This window comes from Vombatus ursinus, unplaced genomic scaffold, assembly GCF_900497805.2.
Source record: "Vombatus ursinus unplaced genomic scaffold, bare-nosed wombat genome assembly UNPS02000749.1, whole genome shotgun sequence".
NCBI classification, from domain to species: domain Eukaryota; kingdom Metazoa; phylum Chordata; class Mammalia; order Diprotodontia; family Vombatidae; genus Vombatus; species Vombatus ursinus.
The window spans coordinates 2,310,525-2,322,897 of record NW_020940527.1 but is presented as its reverse complement, the minus strand read 5'-3'; the positions used below and the strand labels follow the sequence as shown (position 1 = coordinate 2,322,897).

Sequence of the window (12,373 nt, the reverse complement as noted above, 5' to 3'; positions counted from 1 at the left end):
CCTCCCTCTCCCCTACTCCATACGGCATCCTTTTAACACACAGCACTTCCTTCGATTCCAGCCATATGTCACCTTGCCCTGGGCAGCTCTTAGCTTTGTAATTTAGGAAAACAAAAAGGGCTTGCTTCCCTCTTCATTCCCTCAATGTCCTCTACCAGCTGGGGCTAAGGCCTAGGATTTCCCCAATTCTGCTTCAATATCTCTGGTCCCATGACTCCCTCCAGCCCCCCGGTGAGGACCCAGAGATTCCTCAAACAGCCTTTGATCCTTCACCAGGATGGCTGGTGCCTCAGAGGGAACTCAGAGGCACCAACTGCACAAAGAAATTAACATTGATGTTTTCAACACAGGGAAGGAAACCGTTTGTCCCATTCTCTGGGAGAAAATGCGAAGTCCCTGAGGATATGGGGTGTTTTCATTTTTAAAAATGCTACTTTTTGTTTTTACGTGATCATTTCCTAAAATATTCTTTCTTTCTGCCCCTCCCAGAGTCATCTCTTCTAACAGAGGAAGGGCAGTTCATCAAAGGTAACCTACTCATTAGCCAAGTCTCACAATATATGGAGGGTTCCACCCCCATAGTCTCCCACTTTTGCAAAGAAGAGAGAGGATAGCTTTCTGCTATCTCTTCTTCTGGGTCAAGCTTGGTCTTTCTAATTATACAATATTTGGTTTGGATTTTCTTTTGTTTTTTCCAATGATGTTGTGGTCATTGTGTATATTGTTTTAACTGTTTTCATTTTTTGTCTTTTTATCTAAAGGAGGTATTTTAATAAATATTTGTTGAATGGAACTGGGATTCAAACCCAGAAGCCCAACTAGGCCAGTACTCAACAGGTACAGACAGATTGAGGTATGAAGAGCCCCTCATGCTTCTGACTCCATGGACCCCAAGGGACTTGAGCCAGATTCCCTCTTTTATCTCCAGGGATCTGAGAAGGTAGGATGATTGAGGAGCAGACAGCCACCGTGCCTTGGAAATCAGCATCAGGCATGGTACTCTTAGGCAGTTGGCTGCTACAGGTATTTTTATGTGGGGTTGCTAGTGGAGGAAAAGGGGGAGATAGTCATCTCCCAGCACTCAAAATCATTTCTAGTGTCTGGCATCAAAGCAAAGAATCCAGGCTTCTTGGCAGATTTAGTCAGAGGTTGTCATGGAACAAATGGCTGAATGGATGCTGATGCAGGGATACATTGATGGGGGTGGGGAGGGGACAGAGCTCAGCACCTTTAGTGGGTAGTGAAAGACAGATAAAATTAGACATCTAGCATCTTCAGTCTCCCTTCCCTGGGAAGTATACCCCTGGTCTCTCTTTGAGGCTATAGTTATCAGTCATCCTCCCAGCTCAAAAATACTCCCTCATTTGGAAAAACCAAACAAAAGGAAATCAATGGATCAACTCAATTGATGGCACAGGGTGATTTCACCAGGCTGTGGGATTCCACTCCCCAGAATCTTTTCTTCAGTCAGCCACCATCTTGTCAAACCCACTCCCCTTCCCTAGCTGTTGCATCCTCATAAGGACCTCCTTGTTCTGGTTATTTATCCCCTTTGGGGTCACATACCTGGATGAATGGTGTGCTGATAGATATTTAACAATAGGCTCTCCAAAAAAAAAAGAATGCAAGATGCACTTTAAATTTTAATCTGCATTATTATCTCCATCATTTTCTTAAGGCTAGACATTCAATAAAACATAAGTCAAGTCCTGATTTGTAATGTTTGCAGATTTCTGAGTTGTAAGTGCTCAAACTAAAAATTTAACAAATGGTTTTCTCCATAAGAGCTGCCTCCAGCACACCTCAGCATAGCAATACCACAGTAACTGCTCTCTACAGAGGGCTATCTCAACCCATTTCTGCTCAGGATTCAGTCCAAGTGGAGCTGGAAAAACCATAGTTTTCCAATGGCCCAGATGATTTACCAGTAAGACAGAAGAGTTCTTCCCCACAGATACAGGCTCACCTGAGACAATGGTGTAGCCAATTCCTCGAGGCCGGCCCTTATCTTGGTCAACCGCTGTGATCATGCGTACTGTTGTGCCCTGCCAGAGACAAAAACAGAGGCCATGAGTACCACAATGGGGGCTTCATATCCCCGTTGGTTAGCTGTCCTTCCAAGAGCTGTTCCCATTAGCCACTCCAGCCAAACCAATCCCTGGAGGGGCGGACCTCTCCCAACATTGGTTGGGAAAATCCTCGTGATGCTGGGCCAGTTAGCAGAATGTCCAGGGGTTCAGGCCACTTCTGCTCCCTCTTTGCCATGGGCAGTTAAGCCCCAAAGTCATTTGGTAAATGTCTTCTGGAGAAGGCTAATCCTAAAAATAATAATAGTTGACAAGTATGGTCCTCTAAACTTTACAAAGTGCTTTATATAGACACACACAGACACACCCATCCAGACATACACACACATACACCCCACTTTAGCTGATTGTCATAGCAATGGGGATTCTGCATATCATAGATAAGGAGGCAGAGACTTAGAGGTTAAATGGTTGTCTGTGGTCACACAAATGATATCAGATGCTGGATTCAAAGCCAAAACTCTCCTATCACCAAATCTAGCAATCTTTCTGTTATACTAGACTGACTTCTCTCCTCAACATCCATCCTCACTTCCCATCTCCTTCCAGACATATGACTCACCCAGTGGAGAGATAGAATTGTAGGCCTGAAGAGGAAACACCTGGGTTCTACTCTTATATACGCCACCAAATCTTTATGGAGGTAGGTCATTGTCCTTTCTTGAACCTCATCAGGATATACAGAAATAGAGAAATTTCTTCTATCAAATAATATTTTATCAAAATAACCAAAATAGAATGCTGCTTCTCTAAAAAGGACTATGGCGTGAGAGAGGTGGGGGCATCTGACAAAGAATTAGAAAGACTCATTTGGACCAATGTACAAGTGTTGGGACGGGGAGAGTGCAAGCGAAAATGAATTTTAAAAGAATGCCACAAACCTGCACAAATAGAATCAGGAAGGTTGAAGCTCAGAAGGAGCCAAGCTGTGTGAAAAGTGCTAAGCATAACGAAAGAGATTTTTAAACCTCACCTATATTTAGAGCAAGAAGAGTGAGATGGGGATTAGGTTCATGGCTTGAGGAAGATAGTATGAAGAGAAACCAGAAAAAGCATAGTAAAGGCTGGTTGAATTGAAAGAAGGTGGAACCACTCAACTCCTGTTTTGTTTCCATCTTCTGTATCAGAAAGAATTATCTTCAAAAAGAAAAAGATAGAATGTGCTGTTGTTCTGCCATGTCCAACTCTTCATGATCCCATGGACCATAGCATGCCAGGCCCTTCTGTCCTCCACTATGTCCCAAAGTCTGCCCAAGCTCATGTTCATTGCTTCCAAGGAGGATGAAACAAAGATTGATAAAATGGAATTGAAGTCCAAGATAGGTGAAGAAATGTTAAGAAAGCATCTAACTGCTTTTAAATTAGTTCTCAAGAATAGTATACATTTCATATCTAGGCACTGAAAAAACTAAAAGGTGGAATCACCGAACCACTCTATGGAATCTTTGAGTAATCATAATTGAGAGGTTCTAGTAGAAAAGAAAAGAAAATATAGTTCCAGTTTTAAAAATAGAAAAAAAAATAGATTGCAGAGACTACCAACCAATGAGCTTAACTTCATTCTTTGGCAAAAGTATAGATGTCATCAAGAAGATGGTTTAAGAGCATTTGGAAAAGATTGTGGTGATCACTAGGATCCAAAACAGATTAATAAGGAGCAGTTCATGCCAAACTAATCTCCATTCTTTTTCTGAGAGGGTTACTAGACTAGTTGAACAAGGAAATACTATAGACACAGTGTATCGACTTCAGCAAGACTTTTCACAAAGTCTCTTCAAGATATTTTGTTAAAAGTCTGAAAATTCAGGCTGAACAACTGCCCAGTTTAGCAGAATAACAGCTAGCTGAATGACCACACCCAAAGAATGATTAATGGATCAACATCAAACCTGGGGTCCTGGCACAAGTTACAGGGATTCGTACTTGGTTCCATCTAATTCAACAATTTCATCATTGCCTTGAATGAAGACCTAGTAGGCGAGTGTGTCTAATCTGCTCATGAGGCAAAGCTAGAAGGGATAGTTAGAAGGCAGAATTGAGATTCAAAAAGATCTTGACAGGCTAGAGTAAATCTAATGAGCGGTGATAAATACATTTTAGTTTTTAAAAAATCAACTGCCCGGTATAGGACTGGGAAGGCTAAGACAAACAGTAGTTCAGGTGAGAAAGTCAGAGGGGCTTCAGTTGACTATGAGCTTAACATGAACCAACAATGTGATGTAGCCATCCTAAGGCTAATATAACTTAAGATTATATTAGTAGAAGAGATGCTAGGTGGTGCCATAGTGCATAGAGCACTGGACTTGCAGTCAGTAAGACTTATCTTCCTGAGTTCAAATCTGGCCTCAGACACAAAATGGCTGTGTGACCCTGAGCAAGTTGCTTAACCTTGTTTGCCTCAGTTTCCTCATCTGTAAAATGAGCTGGAAGGGGTGGCTAGGTGGCACAGTGGATAGAGCACCGGCTCTGGATTCAGGAGGACCTGAGCTCAAATTCAGCCTCAGACACATAACACTTATTAGCTGTGTGACCCTGGGCAAGTCACTTAACCCCCATTGCCCAACCAGAAAAAAAAATGAATTGGAGAAGGAAAGGGCAAACCATTCCAGTATCTTTGACAAGAAAACCCCAAGTGGGGTCATGGAGAGTCAGATATGGCTGAAACAATTGAATAACAACAATATTAATAGAAGTACAGTGTCTCTCTTAAGGGAGATGATAAGCCTACTGTACCTTATATTAGTCAGCCTGTACTTGCAATGCTATAATCAGTTTTGGGCTCCACACTTTAAAAGTGTCATTGAGAAGAAAACTTGTATCTGGAAGATGGTGAAGGGTCTTGAATTTGTGTTATATTCAAAGCAATTCGATTTAATTCAAGAAATACTATATTTACATGAGAAAAAGAAAAGGGGATTGTAAGCCCAATGAAGAGAAGACTAAAGGGGTGTATGATAAACAACCAGAGGGAAGAACTAGGCCAATGAACAGAAGTTACTAGGAATAAATTATGTAATTTATGCAATTATGTAATTAAGTAAGTTATGGCTCAGTATAAAGAAGCTGAAAAGGACCTTAGAGGTCATCTCATCCAACTCATCCATTTTACAGATGAGAAAACTGACTCCCAGAGGAGTCAAGTCCCTGAAGTGACTTGTTCATGATCACACTAGTAATAAATGGCAGGTCCTCTGACTCCAACTCTAGCATCCTGTCTGCTATACCACACTGCCTAGTGCTGGCACAAAAATGGAGGGGGCTGCCTTGTGAGGTGGTGAGCTCTCCGTTCTTGTAAGCATTTAAGGAGAGGTGAGGTGACCAGGGACATCGTAGAGGGAATTAGCGTGTTGTTTGGAATGTAGAACCCAACATCTCCTAACTCAAGTCACTTCCAACTCTATGACTTGAGTATAAACAATGGGAAAGACTTAGCTAGGTCATAGACATTATTAAGAATTTTCTAGGGTCTGAGAGGAGCAGGACAGATGCCTTAGCTTGGTTGTTACCCTGAATATTAAATGCCATTATCAAACCAAACAGACAGGAAAATTGGCAATGGGGCAGGCTGCAACAGCAGTGACCACAGAGCTCAATCAATTGGGTCCCATGGTCAAGAATGCAATGATTTGGGGAAGAGCCTATGGGGATCCAAGGGAGCTGGCCCCTGATTGCTGAATTCCCCATCTCACCATGAAGGCCTTTGCTCTCTCCCCAGATGTCAGACAAATTAATGCCCTGTGCACTGCATTTATAGCCCTTTGCTCCTATGTTTGTATTGGTTTGTGGAGAGGACCAGGAGGAATTCCTTTCTCCCTCAGGGAGAATGTCAGCAGAAGTATTTGCATAACTAATAAGGGCGACCAGGAGGCCCTAGCAGCCTTGTGCCAATGTCATCATCTATCAGTCAAAGGTTGGAACAGAGTGTTCCTGTCCAATATATAACTCACCCTTCAGGCCTCCTCCTCCCATTGTTCTGGCTGAATTTCTAGGCTGATGATACCCACTTGCTTTAACATCAGTCCTTTTGACCTGAATGATGTGCCAGTTAAAAGGGGAGGCCAAACTACCAAGGAACAGACACTTTTGACAAAAAAGCAGATCAGAGACCCTCCCCATCTTTGGATTTGGATTCCCCAAACCTGGTAGTTGAATCTAAACTGTGCTACTTTCTGCCTTTGTGATTCTGGTCAAGTCACCTTATTTTGGGGGGCCTCAGTTTCTCAACCATGAAATTAGGGGATTGGACTACATTGGGGGTTCCTAACTTGGGGATGCACAAAATTGTTTCATTTTAAAAATATTTTAATAACTTTATTTCAATATAATTGATTGTAGTCCTATATATTTTATTTTATGCCTTTAAAAATATCATTCTGAGAAGGGGCATATAGGCTTCCCCATACCACCCAAGGGGTCCACGGCAAAAAGAAGGTAAAGAATTTCTGGGCTTGGTAATTTCTAAAACTCCTTTCCATTAGAAATATATGATCCTTGAACCCTATCACCAAGATGGGAAGAGGCTAATGGCCATGGTTGAGTTTACCTCTATCCCTACTCAATCTTCCTCAATTTCACTGGCTTTTCCATGATTTGAGAGATGGTCCAATCTTGCTACTAACCTCCTGCTCTAACCCTCACCTTGGTGGTACTGAGATACTGGTCTCTTCTCAAAAAGATGTGAAAAAAAATCTCCTTTACACTTAGTCTAGCTATGACAAAGTTAGGCGTTTTCAGAAGGAACTTGAATTAATGATAAAGCAGAAGGAAAGCAAAATCCAAAAGGCCCTCCACAATATACAAAAGCATAAAAAATGGATGGCCTTAGAGAAGATAGATTCTGTACTTAATCAAAGTCCAGGCACACAGTATCTTGGCTGACATGGCTTATGGGATGCCCAGCTCCCTAGTTCCTGTCCCCTGATTCAAGCTTGTCTAAAAAATCCCACTCATAAGTCACCTAGTACATTCTTTGGGTGGTTCCTCTCTTACTCTTTTTTTGGGCCCTCTCCCTTCCCTTTTAGGCCCCTTGGTAGGATAAAAGATTAAATGACTAATGGTTCATCTTAATTCATAAAGGAACCATTAGAGTTCAATAGATCATATTTGTCAGAATTGATATCAGAGTTGGTATTTTTAAATAAGGTCTTTCCTCCCCTCTTGTAATATACAAAGGGTCATCTTCCCATTGGATTTCCTCAATTCAATTCAATAACAATAAGAATCCAATCACCAGATTTATTAAGCACCTACTGTGGCAGACACTGCCTAGGCACTGGGGATTTCAAGCACAGAGAATGAAATAATCTCACTTATAATGCATTTATGCATACAAAGACAAAAATGAGGCATTATGTGCACTCTAGTAGCTTCTGATCTATATCATATGTATAGTGATTTGGGGGAGGTTAATGATTAGAACGCATGAGGAAAGATTTCATTTAGGAGCAGACATTTGATAAGAACCTTCAATAGAGTTAAGGATTCCAAGAGGTGGAGGTATGGAGAGAGAACGTTTTGGGCATGGGGGTGGGGAAGCTTGTACAAAGGGACTCAGGTGGGAGACAGAATATTGAGTGTGTAAAGGGGCAGGGAAACCAGTGGTCTGGAAGGAGCTTGTCAAACAAGCCAGCTGGTCCATAAGCACCTAGTCAGCTCATGGGACCAAGAATCTGGGGGCTCTGACTCCTGTTCCCTTGTCCTCCCTCTGAGAAAGTGCAAATGGATTTTTTTTTCATCCTTTTCCTCCTCCCTCTGGACAAGGCCCTGAACCCAGCCAGGAGAATTCTACCCTACCCAATTCATTGCTTTCCACTAGTCCCTAAGAGTAGGGTGGCTATAATAGAGGAGACCAGTAGCTACTTCTACCAGGAGAATTCAGGAGAAGAGTGAGGCCTGGAGGTCAGAGTGAAAACCACACTAACCAGTATCTTGTTTTTAAAATGTTAATTAGAGGAGGTGAGGTTGGAGAAGACACAAACCTCTATCCACTCAGTGCGGTCTACACCCAATTTTAGATCAAGAACACCTTGAGAGCCCATCTGGCCTTTCAGTTTATTTGTGCATGTGGTAACCATGTAGCAGCACACTTAGGGAGCCATGGACCCCTTTGGTGGTATGGGGAGTGTTGAATAATGTATACCATACTATACTATACTATACTATACTATAATGCAATATAATATATAACATAGTCCATAATTATTATATAAAATAAAAACTATATATTATATAATAAATATAATATACATAAATATAATCTTACATAACTGATATATAGTCAGAATTTATTAAGTACTTACTACAGGCGTGGGACAGATCATAGGAATATTTGCCAGAAAGAGAATGGATACAGGACAACCGATGATGTCCGATGTGGGCAGAAGGCACATTAGCCATAGAAGACTTCGAAGAGCTTCTAAATACCCTCACCACTTGGTAGAAAGCCCATTCTTACAATAATTATAACACAGTACCTTCTGAGACCAGTCATCTAGTCTAGTTGTGTCAAACTGAAATGTTCAAAGGCAACTTAGAAAATCACAAATTAAGATTATCTATGTTGTATTGTAAGGCAGAGAGATGCAGCAATGAATGGATAGTGCACTGGGCCTGGAGTCACGAAGTCTCATCTTCATGAGTTCAAATCTGGCCTCAGACACTTATTAGCTGTGTCACCCTGGGCCAGTCATTTAATCCTGCTTGCCTCAGTTTCCTCATCTAGGACACAGCAAGCCACTCCAATATCTTTGCCAAGAAAATCCCAAATGGGGTCACAGAGAGTCCGAAATGACTGAACAACAACAAATGTTGTATTGTATTTTTACACATTTGGGTAAACATTTCCCAGTTGCATTTTAATCTGGTTCTGGCCACACCTGGGAGGTTTGCTGATGTGGTCTCAAATCTGACACCTATGATCTAGTCTAATGCTATTCGTTTGACAGGTGAAGAAATGGAATCCCAAGAAGTAAAGTGATTGGCTCAAACTCATATGTCTCATGAGTAGAAGAGCTGGGACAAGGTGTCAGGCTCTTGACTCTTTATCTGCAGGGTTCTATACGGGTCTTCTGGGGTGTGGTTAGGAAATCCAGGGGAGCAGGTGGCTATTTCAACTAGGAAAGGACAATTAGAGGACAAGGACGGAAGCTGGTGATGAGAAACACACCTGGGCTGCTGCAAGCAGGATCTGATGATCTCTTGACAAAGTTTGGGGTTTCTTTCCTTTTTTTGTAAATAAATCCATTTTTAATAAAAACCTTGAGCTTTTAATACAGATACAGTCAGACAGGCTAGAGATATTATGGGAAGGAATTAACTGGGAGGAGTGGATGCTCCTGGGAACACGAAGTACTTGTTTCAGTTTCTAAATTATTATTTCTTCAATATACTGACATTTCTTTCTAAAGGCAGGGAGAAGGGAAAGCCCTTTCTGATTATGGGGCTGGACAATATGCTCTGCTGCCTCCTGGAATAGACTGCAGCCCAGGGGGTACCTACAGGGTCATAACCAGGGAAAAGAAGAGAAGCAGAAACAGACTGAGATGGAGGGCTTGGAGTTGTGGTTTGGAGATTTCTAGGCAGTCCAGATCAGATCTGTCTTGCAGCTTAGCATGCTGGGAATATACCCACCCTGGTCCTCTCATACTAAATAAACAGACTGGATGATGAATGTCTGCTGGGAAGATGGATGCCCCTTTGAAATGCTCAAGGTGTGGATAATCTTTTAGAATGTGAGTTTCTACGGGGCAATCAGTAAACAAACATTTATTAAGTAGTTACTATGTGCAAGGCACTGTGCTAAATGCTGGGGATACAAAGAAAGACAAAAGCAGTCCTTGTCCTCAGGTAGCTCATATTCTAATGGGAAGGGGAAATGCAAAGAACTAAGAGCATACAAGAAAGTAATTTCAGTGAAAAGACATTAGCATGGGGTTGGGAAAGATCTGGAGAAAGTGGAATCTGAGGTGAGTCTTCTAGTAAACCAGGGAAGTTAGGAGTAGAGGGTGAAGAGGAAGAGCATTCCAAGCATGAGGGACAGTCAGTGCAAATGCCTGGAGGTGGGAAATGGACTGTTGTGTGTGAAGGACAACAGGTGGGCTAGTGTAAGTATGTCACAGAGTTCCCGGAGGAAAGTAAAAGAGAGAAACTGTAGGAAAGGACTTTAAATGTTAAATGGAAGATTTAGTACTTAATCTTGGATGGTCCTCCAGGCTAAACATCCCTAGTTCCTTCAATGCAACCTCAAAGGAACCCACTAGAGTTTATTGAATAATGGGGAGTCATATCTGACCTTTAGGAAACTCACTTTGGCAGTTGAGTGGATAATGGACTGGAATGGGGAAATGCCTGTGATGGAAACCAGTTAGAAGGCTATTGTAATAGTCTAGGTGAGAGGTGTGGAGGACCTGTACTAGGTGGTAGCTGTGTGAGTGGACAAAAGGGGATATCTATAAAAAAGACTGTGGTGGTACAAACAAGATCTGATACGGGGGGGTTTGGTGCAACTAAGGAGCTGAGGATGACCCCAAGACTATAAGCTTGGAGAACTGGGAGGATGGTAGTGCTCTTGACAGTCATAGGAAAGTTGGGAAGAAGAGAGAGCTTTCAGGGAAAGATAATGAGTTCTTTTTTGGCCATGTTGAGTTTGAGATGCCTATCAAATATCAAATGAGAGAGGCAGATAGGTGGCACAGTGAGTAGAGCACTGTATTTGGAGTCAGAAAGAACTGAGTCTGAATTCTGCCTCAGAAATTTACCAGTCGTGTGACCCCAGGCAAGTCACTTAATCTTTCCTGGACTCAGTTTCCTCATCTGTCAAATGGATCTAAAAGCACCTAACTAAAAGGGTTGTGAAAATCAAATGAGATAAGCCATGTAAAGCACTTTGCAAACCTTAAAGTGCTACATAAATATTAGTGATTATAATGATGTTGATGTCCAAAAAGCAGCTAGAAATGCAAGATGGAGCTTGGGAGAGATACTAGAGGTAGATATATAGATCTGGGAACCATCTGCATAAAGATGACATAATTGAAACTACTGAAGCTGATGGGATGAGTGAGTGAGAGAGAGAGAGAGAGAGAGAGAGAGAGAGAGCACTTTGGGGGACCCCCATGGTTGCTGGGAGTGACCTGGATAAAGATCCAGCAAACGAGATTGAAAAGGAGTGGTTAGATGGATAGGAGAACCAAGAGAGACACAGAGAGAGTATACTGTGTCATTCACATCCAGGAAGCATGAGTGAGAGTGTCAAAAGAAGGAAGATGAGTGAAGAAAGGCCATTGAAATTGGCAATTGACAGATCATTGTTAACTTTAGAAACAGCAGTTTCTTTCTTTTTTTTTAGTTTCTTTTTTCTTTTATTTAAATATTTATTTTTAGTTTTCAACATTCACTTCCACAAGATTGAGTTCCAAATTTTCTCCCCCTCTCGCCCCTCCCCCACCCCAAGACGCCATGCATTCAGAATACCCCTTCCCCTAATCTGCCCTCCCTTCTGTTACCTCCTCCCTTCTCTTATCCCCTTCTCCTTCTATAGGAAGAGCAGTTTCAACTGAATAATGAGAGGTCAGGAAGTCAGATTATGGAGGTCTTGAAGCAACTGAGATGAGAGGACTGGAGGCACCCAAGGAATTCTCAAGAAGTGTGACCAAGAAGAGGAGGAGAGATACAAGATAATAGCTAGCATGGATGGTTAGATCAAATGAGCAACTTTTAAGGACAGGAGAGACATGAACATGCTTGTAGACAGCAGTGAAGATGCCAGTAGATAAGGAGAGAGTGAAGATAAAAGAGAGTGGGGATGATAGAGGGGATGGTTTGTTAGTGAAGATGGGAGGGGATGAGATCAAAGGTACCCTAACTCAGTGTTAGTCTTTTTCTCTGGTTGCTATGGACATGTAGCTATGGAGGGAATAATAAATGGCACAGAGGATTAGTGGTGATCTATTTGGGGGTCCTCTGACCACCTTTTCAGAAATTTTTCTTTTCTTTCCTTTCTTTTTTCCTTTCCTTGCCTCTTCCTCCTTCCTTCCTACCTCCCTCCTTTCCTTCTTCCCTCCCTCTCTTTCCTTCTCTTTCTCTCTTTGTTTCTCCCTTCCTTTCTTCTTTCTTTATTTTCCTCCCTCCCTCCCTTCTTTCCTCCCTCCCTTCCTCCTTCCATTCCTCCCTGTTCTTTCCCTCCTCCCTCCCTTCCTTCTTCCCTCCCTCTCTTTCTTTCTCTCTTTGTTTCTCCCTTTATTCTTTCTTTCTTTCTTTCTTTCTTTCTTTCTTTCTTTCTTTCTTTC

General features: G+C 42.0%; 1 protein-coding gene across 5 annotated transcripts in view; it reads right to left on the bottom strand.

The window, feature by feature from the left end:
- Positions 1 to 12,373, bottom strand: part of CDH23 (cadherin related 23) — a 600,475-nt gene that overhangs the window by 317,946 nt on the left and 270,156 nt on the right. For all 5 annotated transcript variants that reach the window (XM_027858426.1, XM_027858400.1, XM_027858408.1 and 2 more), the window contains exon 9: positions 1,967 to 2,045. In XM_027858426.1, the coding sequence (XP_027714227.1) occupies positions 1,967 to 2,045 (79 nt within the window). The remainder of the gene's footprint in view (positions 1 to 1,966; positions 2,046 to 12,373) is intronic.